Consider the following 22,066-nt stretch of genomic DNA (forward strand, 5'->3'; position numbering starts at 1 on the left):
CTGAGTGCACACTATTCCAGGAGAATTCAGATGTGGAAAAGCTAATGTCTTCTCCAAGAATTTAGTGAAAACTAATGAAATTGGTTACAGTGCAATATCCGTCAGGTACCAACTGGAGCATCAGGGATGGCTTCCCATGTGAAATGGGACTTGGAGCTGGGCCTGGGGGACTAGTGTGATTTCCAGAAGCGGAGGGGGAAGAGGGAGCTAGGTACATCATTATCTGGAACGGAGGGTTTGAGAAGAGTGTGGGGAGAAGGCATCGAGCTTTCTACCTTGCTCTGTGTATTAATGGCAGGCTTTCGTTGCCCAAAGAAGAGAATACCTTTTCCCAACCAGAACGCCTGTGTCTGCTTATTATCTGCTGAGCTTAGCTATAAAAATTAATACCCTTATCATTGCACTTTGTCAGAAAAGAAGGAAATGCATTTCTTTTATCTGCCAGGCACTGTCCTTCTGTTTTTCACTCACAAAGGCTACACCTTTTGATGGCAGAAGAAACTAATAAACCAGATCACTAAAACTATCTTATCCACAACTGCTCCGGATGCCCATAGGGAAAAACCTGGATTACTTGTACCTCTAGTCTTCAGGATCCACAGTCACTAGGTCCACATTTGAATTAAAAACAAGCAGATTGAATGCCTGCTATAAGCAGAGCATCTCGAAAAGCACCAGAGGAGTTTCGGAGGTGAAAAACAGTGGATCCACCACAAAGGACGCCCATGTTGTGGGGGACGCATGGGCACCCAAGCAAGTGAGCCCCTGAGTAAAACAAGGCAGAGAGAAGCATGCTTAGTAGCGGATGAGCGCAGAGCTAACTGGCCCCAGGTTTGGAACGTTGAACTTTCATTTGAAAGTGTTCAGAATCCACTTGAAAAGCAGTGTCCCTGACCCGAGGGCAGAAAAGGGAGCTAGGTAGAGCAAGCATGGTTAAATTCTCCCTGAGGTTCTGTTTCTCTTATTTGCCAGCTGTACGCCCTGTGAGGTGTTGCTAACGTGAACAGAGAAGTCCAAGACCTTGGTCGTAAGGTCCTCGGGGTCAGCGCGCTAGTGACAATATGGATCCAGGGACCAGGGATGTCTTACTAGATGAGTAGAAAATTAAGAAAGAATAGACTTCGTTCGTTTGCACCCAACTTACTGGTTTACATGATGGCAGTTCCCCCCACGAGAAGCCACAGAAATGTTTTGGTTCAAGGGTTCCTCCATAGACTGCTTTCACCCTCTCCAGGTGACGACCTGGAAAGGCAGACTGATTTTAACAGCCAACTCGATGGGGTTTTTTGGACCTGTTGGATACGGCAGCAGAGGGAGAGAGGAATCGAGTTCAACATCTAGAATTCTGGTACAAACTGGTGTGTGCATGGGGATGGCGTCTAAATTGGGGGAAACTGAGGAAGAGGCAGGCTTTAGGGGGAATGGCAAGAGTTCTATATGTCCTCTTGACATTGATCTAGAGATGGCAGACAGGGAGCTGTCCACCGTGGAAAAGTGCTTATACCTACTGTGATTGCCCCCCTACATAACTCCAGCATTGCAGCATCAGCAGGTACACAAGTGTGCCATTCTAGGCATCCAACTTAGAGGTGAGCCCAAGTTGGGACACAGCTAGTTACATCCTGGGGCTGTGATCTCCTCTTCTTTTTGTGTAAGACAGGCATGAGAGAGCTCTGGACCTGATGAAGTTAACATCTGCGGCTCAGACACCGGGGAGACAGAGCTTAAGTGGGAGTGTTTTGGAGAATGCTAAGTGACAACAGCTGTCCAGCACCTGGAGCTTGGAATCCCTGGTTCGGTGGGAAGTTGAGTTTAGGATGAGGCTTACCTGCTGGGCGGAAGTGGGTTCTCGGTCCAATGGAAAGGTGGCTTCCTTTTGCTGGGAGCTGCCATGGGCCGGGCTAGCTCCTTGCCACTGGCCAAGAGAGACCTCTGTGAATGTGCCACTGGACAATCTTGCGTGTTTAAATTTTATAGTCTTTCATTTAGAAGCCTCATTTAATTCTTTCTTATTTGTAGGGGTATGAAGTTGTCACTTTTTCTTTAGGTTATGATGCAGAGGAGTAGAAACCCTTGTCTCCTTCCTCCTCCGAGGTACTTTCTCACCTCTGAATAATGCAGTCTTTTCCAGTAGGTCAATTCTAAGGCAGATTTGTCCTCTGGTACCAGGATCAAATCAAAATTCTGCTTGTTCATCCATATAAATTTTCCGGAGTTGTCACTAGAAATTTCAAATGAAGTGCCTCAATTATTGATGTTGATAATTCTTTCTGGTGAAAGTCGTCCTATCTGAGGATGTATAACGACATCCCTGGCCTCTACCCACTAGATGTCAGTGGCACCTTCCCTTCAAATCGTGACAACCAAAATTGTCTCCATGCATTGCCAAATTCCCCTCAGAGCACAAAATCGCCCCTGGTTGAGAACCAGCGCCTTAGAATCTGACAAATTCAGGGCGACTCCACTGTTTACACAGCCTTGGCTCTGATGTATTTGAAGGCAATGGATGGAAAATTCAAGCCACTGAGTCAGAGACCAGCCACATGGACTTACATCTTTTTATTCCCAAGAACGTGAAACGTGAGCAATATCCAGACATTACCTGTGGATCCCATGGTGCTATCCATTCATAACTCTAACCTCCTTCGGGACACCGAGAGGCCAGATTCTTTTTGTTCCCTAATTGAAAAGTGGAAGGCAAGCCAGAATTATTTTCACACAAAGAACATTGAATAGGAAACTTGGAAACATTTCAAGTTTTCATCCCTTATGGTATCATGTCACCAAATTAATTTTGGGAAGAGGGGCACATAGGTGTCAAAATGTGAGTTTTCTTGCTGAAGAACAGTGGACAGTACTTCACAGTCTAATAATTCCATCTGCTTCCCATGATAAAGTCAAAGCATTACATGGCATCAGAAAGCCCTGGGTCTCACACAAGTGATTTTCCTGAAGATCAGAAGAGGTGAGTTTCAAGCCCGCCATTTACTGGCTGTGTAACTTTGGACAATGCTATTTTAAAGTTTTACTCCCCTACACGTAAAATGGAGATGTGAATGCCTCCCTCCCTTAATTCACAGAATTAGTTCAGGAATCAAATAAAATAACAGATTGGAAACTATTATAATCTAGAAAATGCTGTACATACACGCTTATTGTCATCCGTCCAATTATCTTTTCAAAAGATGGATGCTTCACAAGCTGACCTGTTAAATATCCTTTTATATACCCAACTCCCTTGGCTAAAAACTCATCTAACTAGGATATTTTCCTTGGATTTAACCACTTAGCCAGGCCGAATTCAAGAACCCCGGTGAGTTTTAAATCTGCTCACTACTGGCTAAATAATAGGTTTGAAGGGAAAATAGCAAGCGATAATCAACATCTTATTCAAAAGCATAAAAGCATTGCTGAAAACTCCCCGTTCCCATCCTCTATTATTATTAATATGGTGTTATTACTTAACGTACATTGTGTCCCAGAGTGGGCTTGTCACTTTTACATTATATATACATAATATATAAGGTCTACCCTCCAAAGCCAGCCATTACAAAGAAGCATGGAAACCGCCGGTGGTGGCCCATATGGCAAAGCACTAGCATTCCGAGCTCACGCACCGTGATCAGACCTTTAGTCTACTTGTCACGTAATGAAATAATCCTTACGTCCAGATTCGGAATTAGCTCAGCAGCACATGAGTGCAGATTTTGGCAGGCCCTCTGTGAGGTGTTTCCACACACACACCAGCTCATTTTCAGCCTCCCAGAACAAGCAAGTGGCTTTGTCTCTGTTTTTCAGATGCAGACTCTGAGAAGGGAATTAACCAGGCTCCAACTTGTGTTTTCAGACTCTGAGTCCAGTGCTCATTTCATTGTTTTATGTTTCCAGATCAAGAATACTTAAATGTTCCTGCATCAGGGAATTTAAAACAGAATTCAACTATATATATATATATATATATATATATATATATATATATATATATATATACACACACACACACATATATATATGAACTTGACAATGTCTGTTCCTATATATATAGGAACAACAAAAACAGAACTTAAGTCACACAGCTGTGCCATTGAATTTGGGTCTCGATTTTCCCAGCTAGAAGTTAGGTGTGGTTGATTGGTTCATTTCCCCAACTGTCGTGTATCCAGGCTTGGATGCACATAAGAATCACATGTGATCTTTTTCTTTAATTCTTTTAACTTAGTTCTTATCGAGGTCGCGCTGGTTGTAACAGTACGTAAGTTTCAGGTGTGTACCGCAAATCAACATCAGTGCGGACTCCATCATGCTCACCACCAAAAATCTAGTTTCCATAATCACGCAGTGCAGCCCTTTTACCCGTTTCGCCCTCCCTCCACTCCCCTGCCTTTCTGGTAACCACCAATCTGCTGTCTGCTTCTACGAGTTTGTTTTTGTTTTGTTTTCATTTTTGTGTTTATATTCCACATATGCGTGAAATATTATGGTATTTGTCTTTTTATGTTTGACTTGCTTAGCAGAGTACCCTCAAAGTCCATCCATGTGGTTGCAAATGGCAGGGTTTCACCATTTTTCTTTTAGGGCTGTGTAGTAGTCCTGTGTATATATGTGTTTGTGTTAGTGTTAGTTACACCTTCTTTATCCATTCATCTATCGTTGGACCCGTAGGTTGTTTCCAGATCTTGACTATTGCAATGAACATATGGGGTACAGATATCTTTTTGAATTAAGTGTTTTTGTATTCTACAGATAAATACCCAGCCATGGGATTGCTGGATCATATGGTAATTCTACTCTTAATTTTTGGGGGACTCTACATACTGTTTTCCTTAGTGGCTGTATCTTCTGATCATTACCAAACCACAATCCGCAGCAATGCCAGGCCCCGCCACTAGGTATCCCAAATTCGTTTTTTCTGGGGCGGACCCATTAGTGGGCCCCAGGGATTTCTATTGTGCAGCCATTGCTGGGCTTTGGCTCCCGCTGCTCCTCGTCTGTATCCTGGAGGAGGACACCCAGCCTCCAGCTGCCCTTTGCCTTGGGCCCCCAACGACATTATTCAATAAAGGCTGAGAGCCAGAAGCTAAGCTTTTGTCTGGCACACTCTTTAGGTGCTAAGGAACAGAAATTATGAATCCATTCTGACAGTCTTTTGGGATTTAGACTTATTTTTCAAGCTTCCCTTTCTGCTTTTCATTTTGGTGTTATGAACAGTTTTCTTGGTAGAATTGTATTGGCCACTTGCCTTCCTATAGATGTTAGAGAAACATTTGTCCTAAAAAGGCACGTGACTCTTCCCTAGTTGTGTTGACACTCACTATGCTGGAGTGTTCCTTTGTGCTAAAAGTACGAGCTCGATATGACAGACCCCTTCACCTTCTCTGATTCTACTTCTTATTTCTAGGTTCACTTAGTTGCTCCATCTACAGAATTCTAGTAAGACTTCACATAGAGCTCTCCCTGCCTACCCATCTCTTAAATATCTTATTTGAGTCCATTTCCAAAATGATTAAATTTTTGGAATGAGGCAAATCTGGTTTTCAGTCCCAGCTCCTATAAATTTTTCATATTGTGTGAGTTCCTTGATGTCTACTTTATAGGGTTGTTATGTGACTTAAAAGACAGTATTTGTAAGTTGCTTAGAGTGTCTGTTACAGAGTGAGCATTCAACAATTATAATATTATTGTTATAAATATAATGATACTCTTTCCCTTTTAACTATGATCTAAGAACTAGGAACATTCCACGGTTGCTGTTCTTTCCTTAGCATCTAGTTCAGAGTTTGGCACACACAATGAATGTTTTTAAGTGAATGAGTCACTTTCAGAATTTTTTTGAAGGGGGATGGAGTGCATTAGGAATTCCTTTGATCAGTAACCAAATCCCCAAGTGGAAGTAAAGGCTTAGTGGAATTATCTTGTACCACTCATACCATCTCCTATCGGACGTTCTAAGGGTGACATTCTTTTTCTGTCTGCATTCTCATGCATGATAAATTCTAAATCTAGACAAGTTAGACAGCTATCCTCAGTACCTGCTTTCCTTAGTAACCCTTCACGTTAATAAAATGGCCTGTTATTGGCGGGGGGCGGGGTGAGTGTCGGTAAAACCACAGTGCAAGGCATTTGAAACAAGGCGTCAAGGTTGAAATATTTGAAATGACAATTAAGACCCTTGGTTAATGTTTGTTAGATCTATTGCAAGAGCTGAGTCAAGGCATCTTTTCAGGAGTGACCGGTGAAGAGGGTCGTTTTGGCCGTTACCCAGGAGAAATTCTGACTGTCATTGACAAGGTTTTTCTTTGGATCTCTTTACGGCACCAAGAGAGTTTCACCTTCCATGTTTTGTGAAAGAAAACGGTGTTTAAACCAACCAGAAATTAATTAAGTGGCACCTTTGGTTCATCCTCCTTGACCCTCTTTATCTGCTTGGGGTTGCTCTCCCATGTGTTTAGAATTAACTTGACCTGCAGGGTGGATCTGGGAAGCTGGGAACAGAGAGTGTCAGAGGCAAGCACTTCACCTCCTGGAGATTGCAAAGCCCTCTGAAAATGAAAAACACCTCACTGATGCAGAGAAGTTCGGTGCCTCCTCCTTAATTGTGGGATGAAGATGCCCTTTAGATGGTTCCTGGCAAAGGAGGTGGTGAGAGTGCAAAAGAAGGAATGGGGGTGAGAGCAGAGAATGGGCAAGGTGCCCCCCAAATCTCTGGGTGAGCTGGATCACTAGAGAACAGAACGCTATAATGTTTTCTGATTTGACTGCCTTCCAATGAAATTCAGGGAGACGGGAAGAACTGGTGGATTGAGCAGGTGCTAATAACTGGGTTCAGGTTTTTGGTTTATTTGTGGCTTTTGCACACTTCTCTGATTTATGGCTAGTTTGGGGTCGTAGAATCCTGCAGAGCAAAGTTTCTCAACCTTTTAAAAAATATGTTATCACTCTATTCCCCAGGAGCCTTTTCAGATATATTTTTTCTAATAGTACCCCTCCCCTGATATTTTAGTAACAAGTCATAGTAATGTCCAGGATTTTTTTTTTTTGTCCCACACGAAGTAATCTTTGCCCTATTAAAAATGCATGATGAAGAGTAAGTTTATAGCAACAGGGAAATAAGAGTTTTCCTTTTTATCCCCTTGCATTTACTAGCAAAATGATTATCTCCATTCTTGGCACAGGAGTTGAGTGTGTGTGTGTGTGTGTGTTACTTTTAGCTATTAATCTGAGTCCCCCTAACTCCAAGTCCTGTGTTCTGTCTAGGTCACATTCTTTTGCCCCTAGGTTACCCATGATGTCTTTCTGGACACATATATGAAGACTGCAGATAAACACAGTATATGATGTACATTGATAAAACATCACCCGTCTAACTTAGAACTAGACCAATATCACCAAAGCCCCCGGGATGTCTTTCCCATCCCATCCCCCCCTTCCAATCCCCATCAAGAGAAACCACTATCCTGAATGCTGCAACAATGCTTTTAGAAATTATTTGTCTTTATGTGTACCCAGACTGTACTATAATTCCCGCAAAGTAGTCATCTGGTGTTTGAATGAGTAAAGAACGAAAGCACGAATAAAGGAGTTTCACCAGTATGTCTCCATCACAAGGAATGCTTCTCAGTAAGCGTTGCTTGTGTACATATATTATTTTACTTTTTCAAAACTATTCATTGAGTGCCTTCTGTGTGTCAGATACTGTGCTAAGCATACATACATAAATACATACTGCGCTCTGTAATAAGAAGAATTGCAGCTTCTAAAAATATTAAGTCCGGGCTAAGCAGGAGCTAATGCAGTTTTCTCCTCGGTGCATTGAAAAATCTATTAGTTAAGAAGGCAGCTATATTTCAGGAAATTAAACCACTGTAACAGTCCAGTTCACAAATCAGAACTCCCAGTGCTTTGAAATGCTTCATTTCATAACAGAAAGTTCTGAGGGACGTTCAGGGAATCCGTAATGCGCCAGCGACCAATGCCTCCAAGCTTCACAAAGCTACGTGGAGGATGCTTCTTGCCAGGCATGGTAGAGGAAGGGGTGTTGTTGCCAGCGATAGGGGGAGGAATGTGGGTTTTGATCCGTGACCACGTTCCTCGTGGCTCGTTATACCTTTGTCATCATTCTAGAATTAATTATGTTTGGGAAAGATGGTTTCTCAGTGGATTTCTGAATAATGAGCATTTCAGATAGAAGGCAGCTACTTATGTTAGACAGGGGTTGTTTGTTCTGAATAAATGTTCATTGCTGCTTAGCGTAGATTGCTGTCACCTGTAAAGACCAGCTTGGGGGCCCTTACAAGGTTTCCTTCCAAGAAGATGTGAAATATGTAACTCAGCTCTCCTGTGGACCCTGGTTCCTTAGGAATTCATAGTCGCTGACCTAGAGCTGCTTTCATTGAAATGGGATTTCTATGTTTAAAAAGGACAGCCAGGAAAACCTTGGCTTTACAGTCACAAACTGCCCGTGAGGTGTAGGGTTATCTGAAGAATTCCTGATTTTCCATCAGCACTGTCTTCTATTAATCTTTGAGAAAGGTCTTTCCCTGTGCATCCAAAGGTCTTTCCCTGTGTGTCAAGTTCAAGTGGGACCCTTAAGTTTGGGGCTACCTCATATCTTGTTTCTGAACAGGAAGCTTGTTGGTGACCCAGTGTAAATGACTCAGCCAACAAAACCTTGAGAGACACAGTGCTTTTTGTATCTCCTCACTTGGTGTTTCTTAGAATGTAGTCTTGGGACACCTGCCTGAGGATCACACGGGGTACTGATTAACCGTCCTGTTTTCTCAGCCCTGCCCCAGAGCGGATGAATCATGACCTCTGCATATGATCCTGGGAACCTGTGTTCTCTGTGGGCGTCCTCCAAGCTGCTTATGCCTCTCAGCTGCCTTCTGTTAATCTTTTCCCTTCGTGGATCACTAGAGTGTAGTCCAAAAATGAGACTGTTTCTTTGCTAATGAAAACCTTTTGGTTTCTTCCCACTCTCCAGGATATTGCCCAGTGCTCTTTAGCATGGCATGCAGTAGTCTCCAATGTGTGACCCTTTCCTGCCTTTCCACATTCTTCTCCATCACTTCCACCTCTAAGCTATACCTCAGTGTATCAGACTGTAGTTATTTTACACGCATGCACACTCACACATAGTTGCTTTTATAGCTCTGTGTCTCAAATGCTGCGCCTCATACCTCTCCTTTCCTCCCAATATTTGAGAAACTCAATTTTCAACACCAAAGGTAAGGCTCATCTCTTCCAGGTAGCTCTAAGGGAATATTTTCACTCCCTTCCCAACCTTCCCCTCTAATTGTCCTACTAGACTGCTGCTATACACGTACTTGGAATTGATCATAGCACAGTTCATATATTTATAATTACCGATGCAGTGACTAGTTTCCAAGATGGCCCCCAATAATCCCCGTCCCCTAGCATTCATTCCCACGTTGCATTAGGGCTGACCTTCTATAACAAGAAGACATGGAGGAAATGACACCATGTCAAGTCATAAGACATCCCAGATTCCATCTTGCTCTCTCGGAGCACTCGCTCTGGGAGAAGTCAGCTACCAGGTGGTCAAGACATTTAAGCAGCCCTACGGGGCAGTTCATGTGGTATAGAACTGAGGCTTCCTAACAGCCAGTGTCAGCTACCAGGCATGGAGAGTAAGGCATCTTAGAAGCAGACCCCACGCACTGAAGTCTGAAGGCTCCACTGCTGTCTTGACTGCAATCTCATGAGAAATCGCAGAAACTATGTGAGATGATAAATAATTTGTGCTGTTTTCAGCTGCTGTGTTTGGAGGTAACTTGTTATGCAGTAATGGATAATGAATATCCACTAGACCCTAGACTCCCGAGCATCGGCCATGTTTTATTCATCATGGACTCTGGTCCCTAGCTCCTCCTTAGCACCTGGTCTGTATGGAGTGTTTCATCAATGCTTATGTAAATCATCCCAACTGAGCTAAACTGGAGTTTTGCTTTGCTGGCAAGGGTAAATACAAATGCAGATGATTTTATCTAATAGATACCAATCTCATCTTTTCTGTTGCTCTCAACATCCTTAGAAATAACATTAACTATTAACAATAATAGCCAGTACTTACATAAAGCACCAACGTTTTCACAACCTATGACGTATGTGCTGTAAATAGGCCCATTTTGCAGATGAAAAAGACTAGGGTACATAGAGGTTTAATTATTTGCCCAAGGTGACCCAGCGTAGTGAGCGCTGGAGCCAGGATTTGAACCCAGGCAGACTCCAGAGTGTGTGCTGTTAACCAGTTTAAAAACGAATATCGAGCCCTTACCATGTGGCAAGCATTGTACCAAGTGCCTTAGTTCTGTCTCATTTAATGCTTTTCCAAGCCTTGGGCACTATGTATTATTTTCTCTGTTTTGTGGGTCAGGAGATTGAGGTTTAAGGAAACGAGGTTGCCAGTGCAGAGGTATTGGAGTCGGGGTTTGGATTGCAGCCAGTCGGACTTCCGGGCTTGTGTTCCTTCCATGATGCCCCCTCCCTGGCATCTCCCACAGTCCCCGCCCACCTGAGCTTCTCACCCTCCATTGCTCAACAATTATGTTGTGAACACACAGGTTGGTTGCCAAGACGACCACTCATAGACAACATGAAAGGTAAATGACTTTTCAAACGTTCTGCAGCTAGGATGACTTTTTAAAATTTTAAAAAACATGTCAAGGTGATTTGTAATCTACAGGAACGTGTTGATATGGGTAAGAAATCTATTTGGGCAATAAATATTTCCAGGGTGACAGAGGAAAGCTTGCAGACTGCCAAGAGAAGAACTCCCTAGGAAGGGAGCAGGATATGCTATTGTTATCCCTATTTTACAGATGAGAAAATTAAGGCTCAGAGAGACTTAGAAACCAGGAATGCCCAACTCCAAGGCCTTTGTACCAAATTGCCATGAAAAGCTGCTTCATGGTGAATGAGGATTTGTCTGGGTCGAGTCAGGGGCTCGGTTATGACTGAACATGAATGCAGAGCACAGGAATAGACATGGGGCAGTGGAGGGAAATGTATTATTTCAGAGGCAGTATCTAGGGCAGGGGGCCTGAGAGCTGGGGTGAGGGAAAGGACTCAGTCCTCATCCCCCAAACTTCAGGTACTAGGATAACAATCCCTGACCTTTCGACTAGTTGGGAAGGGCTTCAGGTAGCCCATAGAAAGCTGTTATCACAATACCTGATACCCAGTAGGCAAAAATCGCTGGATGCTATTTTCCATCAGTACCATTCCTGGGCATCCCAGTGCCTCCAGAAAATAACATCAAGAAGAAATGGGCACCATGACCGCATAAAACTCGCTTCTTTTCCAGTATTTTATTTGTCCATCAGAGGTCAGAAACCTGGCATCACCTCTGAGACATCACTTTCCTTCATGCCCTGTGTTTTAAGCAGTCACCTTTGGATTTGTGTCCTCTGTCCACACCTGTGCTTCCATGCTTATGTCTGGTCAGATTCCCTGAGTAACTTCTCTGTGGACCACCCAGCATCAGGTCAGTCACTTGCAGGGCTTCGTAGAAACTCCCCTTGGGTCCATCTGTCAAGGACCTCGCCACTCTGGCAAAGTGAATTTCCTCTCGAGAGCATGTCTCAATCCCCCCCGCCACCCCCGCTTTAAACCGAAACTTCAAACCTGGGATTGCATATGCTCCTTTATGTAAGTGCATTAGATGGTGTTCTTTAGCACGATTGCATTTTTGCTAATTAAATCTTACAACATGCTGCTTAGAATTATTAACAGCCATTGCAAGGATAATATGTCCATTAAAATAAGCCTAACTTTCGTTTTTATTATCATTTTAATTACATGAACCCTTTGGTGTGTTTGTAATGATAAAGAACATTACGAGGATATTGCCTGCCAGGTGCTGGCATGTCTGTAGGATAGTCTGGGGTCAACCTGCTGGTGCCCTCCAGGGTTTCTCTTCTCTCCGCTGACCCCGTTACTTTGTGTGCTTGGTTGGATTGACATTTATTGTGTGGTGGTAATGGGATCAATACCAATTATACCAATAGATTATACCAATAGTCTGCCCCAAAAGGTTACATGGATTACCAGTCCCACCCACTTTTCCTCCTCCGAAAACCAAAGATGAGCTGTCTCGGTTGGAGATGCACCCGAGGAGGCTTTGAGTTTCCCAGGACATCTCCACTTGTGATTTTGTTCATCTTTTCTGTAGAAATATAGGAAAAGGTGATGGGGGACTGACTTCCCTTGACAAAACCATCTCTATTCCCAACCTCCCTGGTCCTGTCAAAGGTACCATAATTCCTTGCTTTGATCAAGCTGAAGTGATTGTTCTAAGCCCCCATTTTGCAGATGAGAAAACTAAGGCACATAGAGGTTAAGTGACTTGCCTGAGGTCACACAACTTATTAGAAGTGCAACTGGTACTGAAGCCCAGGCTTTGGGGCTCAACCCACCATGCCTCTTTCTTTGTACCGTATGACCCTGGACTTCAGCAAATGTGGATGCTTCTGCTCCTAGTTGCAGAAAAGGTCCAAGGTAGCATTTGAACCCAGGCCTGGCTGACTCTGCAGTCATGCATATTCTTCAGGCATTTTTTGAGCAATGACTGTTGCCGTAGTAAAAATGGCATCATCCCTGCCTCAAGGAGTTCCAGCCCAGAGCCAGAGAGAGACATGGAAAATTAGACACAGCGTGACAGCATGCTGTGCTGGAGAAAGAGAAACAGCTCTGTCTGGAGCCCTCGCCCAGCCTGGGGCCGTGGGACTGTGGGGACCAGAGGGTGATTGGTTGTCTTCTAAGTTGAGACAAGAAGGAAGCTCCGGATTTGGATGAGGATGGGGGGTGGGGTAGATGTTATATGCTACTTCTAGGAGCGTGAGCCATTCGTAATAAATGGATCTGCTTCTCACCACGCATTCTTTGCTCCCATAGATTCCTCAGTTTTCTTTCTGCAGTTTTCTTTCCGAATACAAGCTCATTTGAATGCTTCTGTTACCTCTAATTGGACAGTCTGACTTAATTGATTGCGTATAAAGTTGGGGACGTGGGGCGACATTCAGATCTGGGCTCAGGTTGAGATTAATTCATCCCTGTCGTCCTTCTGTCCTGCTGTGCATCTGGGCGCCTCACACACGTGTTAAAAATACACCCGGGAGTCGGGACTATCTAATTAGCTGGCTTGACCCCGTGCTCTGGTGTTCCGTCTTTACCAAGCTCTCCTGCTTTGATGGAAACCAAAATAGATGAGGAAGTTAATCAAAGGTCTGATGAAATAGCGTGGCTCTGCAGCACGAAGCGATGATTGCCAAGCTTCAGTTCAGGCAAATTCTCAGGGGAGAGAAGAAACCAAGCTGAGATCCAAAGGCTGGGGTTTTCATGAGGAAGAGTGTTTATAAAGTCCGCCGGAGGGAAGTACGGGCGGAGTCCTGAGGCCTCAGATCTTCCGGTGATGGCTAGTCAGAAAGCTAACTCCAAAGGGAGGATGCCGTGGTTTGGGGAAAGAACACCGACCTTCCCCTGGCAGATTGCATCTGTGGTTTTGTATCTTGCTTGCTGTGGAATTGTAGACAAAAACATCACTCACCTTCCTGGGCCATTCGTCCCTCCATTCCTCTGTCCGTCCCTCCTTCCTTCCATCGACCCACCCACCATCCCACACATACGCATTTTGCATCTGTAATGTATAAGGAAGGCGTTGTGCTTTGATCTTGCCGCCATTCGTTTAATTTGATGATGGGGCTGGTTGTGTTGGGTTAGTCCCTCCAGGTCGTCTCTGTCCCTTCACCCTGCTTTATGCCTCATGAGGAGCATGCATGAAGGCCGAATCTCCGAGCTCAGTTCTCCTTTGGCTTCCGTTTGGGTTTGTCCAGAGGGGCGCTTTCGCAGCAGACTGGTAGGTAGAAAGAGTGAGAGGCGGAGAGCTCTCTTCCTTCCTGTTCCATCCTGTGGGACTGACACACACAGGCCACATCCCCGTACTGAAGGTCACTGCTCCTGTCACATGGCTGATTCATGTGGCTTTCCCTCTGGATTCCAGCAGCTGCTGGCATTGACCTTGCAGGCCGTCGGTGGTGACGCCCCCCACGCGTCCCCTCCCCAGGTGCTTGTACCGTCCTTGTTACTGCCCTGAAGTTCTGCATTCACTTCAGTACATAACCCTTGATTATTCCATGTAACTCATATGATCCATTTGGAGCGTGCTGTTCCCACCCACACCCTGACTGATACAGTGCAGTGAGCACGTAGAAGTAACTGCCTTTTTTAAACGGCAGAAGCTCAGAAAGGGCGAGCAAACTTGTTCAAGGTGACATGGCGATTCAGTGACAAGGCCAGAATCTGAATCCAGGTGTGCCTGACGCCAGACCCCAAGGCTTCATCTGTACTGTCTCCCAGAGACCCCACCTTCAAAAGGAAACAGTCAACGAGGCATGGCTACCTAAATACTTGAAATGAAGAGGGCAATCGGGAAGCAGGTAGGGGCTTTGTTGAGAGTCTTTTGTGTATGAAGCACTGGAGTCCTTTAATCTCCTTTAATTTTTACATCAACCAGGTGATACAGGCAGCATCTCTATTTTATAGGTAAAGAAACTGAGGCTTAGAGAAAGCAACACCTTTTATGGGGCTGGAATCCGGATTTTAACTTTTGCCTCTTTTCCTTCCTCCGTGCTGTCCAGGGACTATAGACATAGAGTTCAAGATTCTTTCTCTTGAGACTGACGCGTGGTGAATAGTATAATCCGTCAATTTTGTTTTGTTTTTCTCCTGGTAAAAATCGTACTCATTTATGCAAAGGACCGTTGGAAAACTGAGAAAAATGAGCAGCTAAAATTGTATTTTCAAATAACCTGAAAACGAAAGCCTAAGGTGGAGTGGGTTGGAGAGATGGAATGGGTCTGGGTGTGTTAACACAGGGGACCCTTCCTCATAGCTTTCCTAAGTCAGCTTCTGTGTTCGTACTAACACCAGATCTTGATACATTAACAGGAATGTAATGCTTAGGTTTTTCTTTACCACAATAGTTTATTTTAAAAAGTTGAAAAATATGGATTAGTTAAATAGATGTGTGTGTGTGTGTATACATACGTTTGTACATTTCTTTCTGAGAGAGAGGAACCCGTCCTAAATGATCACCATTAGTAATTTGAAGCTGTGCTTTCTTCTTTGTCTGCATAAATTCGTGTGGATGTCTTTTCATGTTGTTTGATTGCACATAGGGGTTAATAAACAAAAGCGACTTTAAAACTTGCTTTCTTTTAGCATATGCAAGTTACTTTTTTTTATTGGGGAATATTGGGGAACGGTGTGTTTTTCCAGGACCCATCAGCTCCAAGTCAAGTCAGTGTTTTCAATCTAGTTGTGGAGGGCGCAGCTCACTGGCCCATGTGGGAATCAAACCGGTGACCTTGATGTTACGAGCACTGCGCTCTCACCCCTGGCCAACCAGCCACCTGCTAGTTACTTTTTTAAGTACATCTTAATCTACACTGTAGACTGTATAGTGTGCTATCAAAGAAAAAATATTACACCAACTGTAATTGAAAAAAAAATTTTTAAATACCATGTTTTAATTAACTGTTCACTTTTGGGGTATTTGGATTGTTTCTGTTACTTGTATAACATGGTGATACACGTGTTTCAGACTAAAGCTCTGGTTTCTCATTTTTAAATTTTACTATTTTTTCTTTTAGAATAATGTCCTCCAAATGGAATGATAAAGACAAAAGGGAAGGATATTTTGTAGAATCTTGATAAGTTGACCAGTTTTCCATTAAACAGTTCCATTACACATGTTAAATTATGAAAATATGAAGTGTGCTTTGGCTTACATGCCGACTCCCCATGGCAGCAAGGGTGGGGCCCCCACCCACGGTGACCTGTACCTTTGAAAGCTTTCATCATGCTGGTGTAATGTGTTATTTATAGCTTTGACTTTGTGGGCCAGGTGGCACCAAGAAGTGTGACTTGGCTTTGGACTCTACACACCTGCAGGATGTTTGTTGTTCTGTTATAGCATGTAGGGATTTCATGGGCTTGTGTGTGTGTGCACATGCGTGTGTGCATGTGTGCGTACCCAGTGAAGAGTGTTGCATAGGTTATGACCAGGTCTGCCTCCTGTATTTATCTGAGAACCAAGAGAAAGCAGCAACACTAATTGATCCAATTACAGCTTTTAAAAAATAACTAAATGTAAGCTTTAATAATACCGTTAAGTAGTCATCTTTAATACACAGAAGCTGAATATGATTTAAAGAAATATATTTACCTAGAAACAATTAGGTACTGTTTGCAAAATACATAGTATATAATCTGCTACAATTTTTGTACTTTTATTTCCTTTGTGCATATTCTTATTTTCTCCAATGAGCCTGTACAATTTCTGTAATCACAAAAATGTTATTTTAAAAGATCTGAGCACAGTGTTTGCATGTAATCGTCATTTTATAAACCCCGCTTTTCCTCTTCCTTGGTTCAGATACATTTTCTTCCCAAAAAAACTTCACATGCCAAACTGCAAATTACACGAACGTATCTTTAAGAAAACAGTCATGCATTCATTCAACACATTTTTATTAGATACTTTTTACACACCAGGCATTATTTGTATGTTTGTGCGAAACATGAATCTAGTTTCTTTTTCTTTTCCTACTCCCTCTCTTTGCTGCCCTGTCTAGTCTGAAGTTTCCTGGATCCCCAACAAACATTACTCCGGCATTTACGGTCTGATGAAGCTCGTCCTGACCAAGACTCTTCCTGCCAACCTGGAGCGGGTCATCGTCCTTGACACGGATATCACCTTTGCAACCGACATTGCAGAGCTGTGGGCTGTGTTCCACAAGTTCAAAGGTAAGTGTAGCCCATTTTTTTCCTGGTCTCTTTGAAGGCGTCGTCATGCCAAGAATAGTGATTATATGTATTTTTCAATGTGAGCTTAACTCTTAATGAGGTCCTGTTAATGAAATGGATAAGTAATTACAAATGCGGGTGAGCAGCCACTCTTCGCACCCCAGCCAGGTTAAACTGGAATTTGCATTTCTTCAGGATCTGAAGAGTGAAGGTCTGTGTCCCTAGGAAGAATCTGATTTAGGATGCTTTGTAAGTGATAAGTATGAAATGTGTATATTTTGTATGCAGATAATTGAGTGTTGACTTATCAGTTTCCTCTTTTCATCAAATGATACTTTGATTGCCGACAAAGCCTGTGAGGTGGTGGAGGCGCATATTAATTATAGAGCATTTGGAAATGTTCTTAGGGCTTCTGCTTTCCCTCGTGGTGTGAGGTGTCTTTTTAAAGGGGTATGTAAGTTTAGCTTTCTGAGGCATTGTAGTGCAGGGGACCCTGCCGACTACGCCATGTGTCGTGCGGGGTGTCAGGCAGGGTCTCTGGTCCCACTCCCCACATAAGAACGCAGGACATGGTGAGGCCAAAAAGGAACACCCACGGAGCCATAGGTAGGGGAGTCATACCACTATATTCTCACTGGCGACTGGTTTGGAGACACAGGAACCAGGAACCACACAATTCTCAACCCTCTATGTGCCGCTTGCAGACTCAGCCACCATCTTCTTGCTAGCTCCCCCTTTTTCTGCTAGCCTAGCCACAGCCGTTATATTCATGGCTAATGGCTCACTGGTTACAGCTGACGGCCAACTAGCCACAGCTGCTGGCCATTTGATCAGTCGATGGCCATTTACTACCTGAGCCAGCACCCTTCTATGTGAGGCCGAGAGCCTGGAAACTGCCCCTTGGGGCTCTGTCCCCACAGGCATCCCTTCTAGTCTGGTGAATTTCTGCTTAGCGGTGAGTGTAGCTCTTGCCTCGGCCCCAACGTATGTGAGAGTAGCTGGTGGGAAATGATGAGCCCAGGAGGTGTCCTTGACTCTGAGAGAAGTGAAAGGTGAGCATAAAACTGTGGTTATTATTTTAACCCCGTCTCCCAGATGTCGTCCTTGAATTTGCAATATTTTTGAAATTCTTCTCTATATTAAGTAGATACAACGAGAGACAAATTTAGCAGTGAGTTTTTTTCTTTATTTTTTGCGTTTTCTTTTTTTAAATTGCACCCTGGCTTCCGTGTTTAAAATCCCTCCTGCCTCTTCTCTAGCTCCTTATCCTATGAAGGTGAGCTACCCTTGAGTGAGTTTTTCAATGATGACATTTTCATCCATCACAGGATAGTCCCGTTGGTTTCTGTTTCCATTCACGGACAGAAGATTAAGTTCCTCACCCACTCTGGTTTCTGCCTGCTTCCTTCCTGGAAACTCTTAGCTCTGGACTAATTGAAGAAGTCCTCAGCAGATCATGGGGAGGCACCCTTAGACTCTTCCCCTTGTCAGATAAAAACTCGTTTTCCTTTCCTGTGTCAATTAAGACATCACTTAGCAAAACTACTGAAACTGAGTGTGTCTCTCTACTCTCTAATCTCTTCTTCATAGAATGCTTTTTCTGTCCTTTTAGTTCACAAATAAAGAAACTGATGCTTGGCAGGACGCAGGGAGGTGCCCAGAGTTGAGGCCAGAATACAGGGATGTTAGCATCCTCTGTGTCTCTTTGCAAGTTCCTCAGTCATTTCTGCTTGATTTTCTGATCAAATTTAACTCCTTGGGGGCAGGTTTTTGTTTTGTGTTGTTTTTAACAAGCAGGTGGATTTCTATTCATATTTTTATGCTGATGTTCAGTATTCAGTGATGTATTCATTCCACAGCCGCTTTTTGCGTCCCTGCTGGGTGTCAGGCAGTGACTGAGCTCTGGCAATAAGGAGATGAGCCATGAAGGGGAGTGAGAGTTCCCACCTCTCCTGAAGGGGGCTGGAGAAGGCAGCTGGGAGCGCATCACAGAGCAGGTGATCATGCTCTGTCCTGCCAGAGAGGAGTAGTGATGGTGTGCGATAGATGCCCACATTCCCCTTTTGGAATAAGGGTCTTATTAATCCAGCTGAGAAGAGTGCTGCCTGCAGATGGCCCTCAGCTCTCAGCCTCCTTTGGGGGTGGCCTCAGGTGAAGAGAGTCATGTGCCCGTGGCCACGCCCCTTCCTGGTGCACCCCACACCTGCAATGAATCTTGCAGCATCAGCTGTAGCACTGCCTCACAGCTGGATTTCTCCCTCTGCCCAGTCCTGCTTTCTTCACTTTCACAGGTGCTGTTCCCAAGAGCTCTCCCTAAATGAACCTCCTGCATGCTGACTCCCACTGTCAGAGTCTGCTCCCCGAGAAATTCAACCTGCAGTGTGCATTTAGAGTTACAAGTCTCCCTTGTACAAGTGTTAGCAAAATCGCTGCAAGAGGTGGTCACTACCGTGTTTCCCTGAAAATAAGACCTAACCAGACAATAAACCCTAGTATGATTTTTCAGGATGACATCCCCTGAACAGAAGCCCTAAATGTGTCTTTTGGTGCAAAACTTAATATAAGACCCAGTCTTATTTTCGGGAAAAATGGTAATTGTGGCATGGTAGCTAGGAGAGCTCATTTATTCTGGCCCAGCAGTGACCTACCGTAGACCAAGTGGGGTTCTGTAGCCAATCACAACAGTAAATATAATCACGGTGATAAGATGTCATCTGTGGAAGGAAGAGTTACCAAGGCTCTTGCTGCTCCCACGGCCGGTCCAAGGATTTAGATGTGGAGGGTTCTGCCATTCAAAGCTGTTCCTGGGGCAGAGCAGAGTGGATGAGCCAAGCTCAGGACAGGAACAGGGGGAATTTAAAGGCAAGGAGCTGAGATCACAGGCTGCATTTTATTTGTTCATCCTTTCATAGGTTTATTTCTAGCATTTGTTAGTTCCCCACTGGGCAGAGGAATATATTACGTGGTGGTGTTGTCTAAAACTGTCGAGAACGCGGCACCTGCCTTCCAGGAGCTCACAAACACGGCAGATTGCGTTACATTTTTATCTAGCACCAACCAAGGTGTATGAAAACATCCAAGGTTTTTCCAGGCCCACCCTCACTTTTCTGGGAAAATACGGAGGTGAAAAGAAAATAAGTTCTTCTCTTCTCCATATGGCACCTGTTTCTAGAGGTTTCTCAGGGGTGTGTGAAATTTCTTTTTTATCTAAACTGGGCCAATTAGAAGCCAGTGCATGGAACAGGAAGAAAGCCCCTTAGGACAGACCCATAAACACAGAATGTTAAGATCCAAGAGGGAGAGTTCCCTTCTGTTAGAGGCAATTGCAGTTGACATCTTTCACTGTCAACGTTTTAAGTGACATTGATGCGATTTGGCCTTGTTCATTTATCTGGTTTGGAGCAGCTGCTTATCTGGGGCTGCAGTTCTTATGCTCAGATCCTGTACAGCCCTGACTCCTTACTGGTGCTGTGCAATCCCCCGTACCTAAATTCATTGTGTGGAGACTCTAGGGAGAAGCCTGTTAGGAGGAGCTTAGACTCACCCTCAGCCTCTACCAGTGGCAGCTTTCGGGGTGCAGCTTTTGGGGTGCCTGTTGGGAATGTCCTATTCCCTGAACCTCAATTCCACCTGAATAGAAATGCTTCCTTCCCTATGTCAGTGGTCTATGCGCTTATAAGGCCTGTTCCAACCAGTGGAGGTATTTTCAGAGGCACTAATTCTTGGCAGACAGAATCAGATGGCTAGAATTAGGAGTTGCACAGTCAGTCATATTTACTGAGCTTACTGGTTGCCAAATCATTTTCTGACAATTGGGAATGTTGCAAGAATAAAACAAAGCCCAATTCCTACCCTGCGCATGTATGTTTGAGTGGGGCAGACGCACAATACACACACAAGTGAAATTATATAGTATGGGAGACAGTGATTAGTGCTCTTGAGGAAATTCGAGAAAGGAGATAAGAGGTCTGCGTGCACGTGTGTGTTAGCACGTGCATTGTTTTAGTATGCAAATAGAGTGGTAATGGAAAGTCTTACAAGAGAGGTGACATTTAAGCAAAAACCTGAAGGAGCTAAGAAAGCAAGCATGCCAGGTGTCTAGGAAGAGTAGAACAGTGCCCCAGGCATAAGGAAGGGTGACGTTTCAGAAGTAATGTGGCCTAGTTTTGGGGGGAATAGGATGGGGGTCAGAACACAGTCGAGTAAGCCCGGAAGAGAGGTGTGGGGCTGACGAAGTCAGATCACAGGGGCCTCACTTATAGGGCCTTTGCCTTTCCCTTCAGGGATGTGAAAAGCCATTGTCTGCCTTTCAGCAGGAGCGATGTGATCTGATTTATGTTTTTAATGGATCATCCCGGCTGCCCTTGTGAGAATGAGAGGAAACAAGGAAACCACTTAGGGGACTATTGTAGTCATCCAGGTGAGACGTGTTGGCTTAGACCTGAGTGGATCGGTAGAGGCAGGTGAAAGACATCATCATATTAGGAATACACTTTGAAGGTCGAAGCAGGATGTTCCATGGATTGGATGTAGGAAGTGAGAGTGATCAGAATCGAAGATGACCCGAGGTGGCGGGACAGGTGAGATGGAGAAGACAGCAAGAAGAACCGGTGATGGGGGAAGATCAGGAGTTTGGTTTGGGGCATTTTAAACTTGGACATGGTGGGAGGCAGGCAAAGAAATGAGTGTTTGTAAAGCAAAGTAACTAAGATTAAGTACGACTTCTGTTCCAGTTCCTGAGCTCGAAGCTTTGCACTTTTGAAAAGCAACATGAACTGAGCCCACCAGAGGTTAAATAACTCTTTGTGCCTAAAGAGAGGTATTTCACAGCAGAGATGAGCCCCAAATCATTTGGCTTTATTTGGAGTCTGTGCGCTTTCTGCCATGTCCCGCCTCCTCTCCAGGCGTCCTGATGGGGTGGGGGAGGGGCCGCCCATCCACCTGGGAGGCAGGGTCTGCATTTAGTTCAGGTGCAACTGCTGATCCTGTTCACCCACAACCCCTGAGTGCTGGAAGTAGACTGTACAAAAATTTGGAACTAATAATGTCTGACTTCCGCAATCTGGAGAAGCTGTTCTGAAGGCATAAGTAATTAAGTGCTCGCCCATAATAGGGAGCTCTTAGAAGAAAGCCATGTAAATATTCAAGATAGTATGGTTATTCTTAAGGACAGTGCCCTCCCTTTCGGAAGAGCATATTGCCATAGCGTAAAGTGCTGGCTCCGAAACCGGTCGGAGTGCCA

The 22,066-nt window shown here is 44.2% G+C and overlaps 1 protein-coding gene across 3 annotated transcripts in view; it reads left to right on the plus strand.

The window, feature by feature from the left end:
- The window catches only part of LARGE1 (LARGE xylosyl- and glucuronyltransferase 1), a 494,394-nt gene that overhangs the window by 266,778 nt on the left and 205,550 nt on the right, over positions 1 to 22,066 (plus strand). For all 3 annotated transcript variants that reach the window (XM_033117375.1, XM_033117374.1, XM_033117376.1), the window contains one exon: positions 16,653 to 16,824. In XM_033117375.1, coding sequence (XP_032973266.1) covers positions 16,653 to 16,824 — 172 coding nt within the window. The remainder of the gene's footprint in view (positions 1 to 16,652; positions 16,825 to 22,066) is intronic.

The sequence above is a fragment of the Rhinolophus ferrumequinum genome, chromosome 10 (genome assembly GCF_004115265.2).
Source record: "Rhinolophus ferrumequinum isolate MPI-CBG mRhiFer1 chromosome 10, mRhiFer1_v1.p, whole genome shotgun sequence".
Classification (NCBI taxonomy): domain Eukaryota; kingdom Metazoa; phylum Chordata; class Mammalia; order Chiroptera; family Rhinolophidae; genus Rhinolophus; species Rhinolophus ferrumequinum.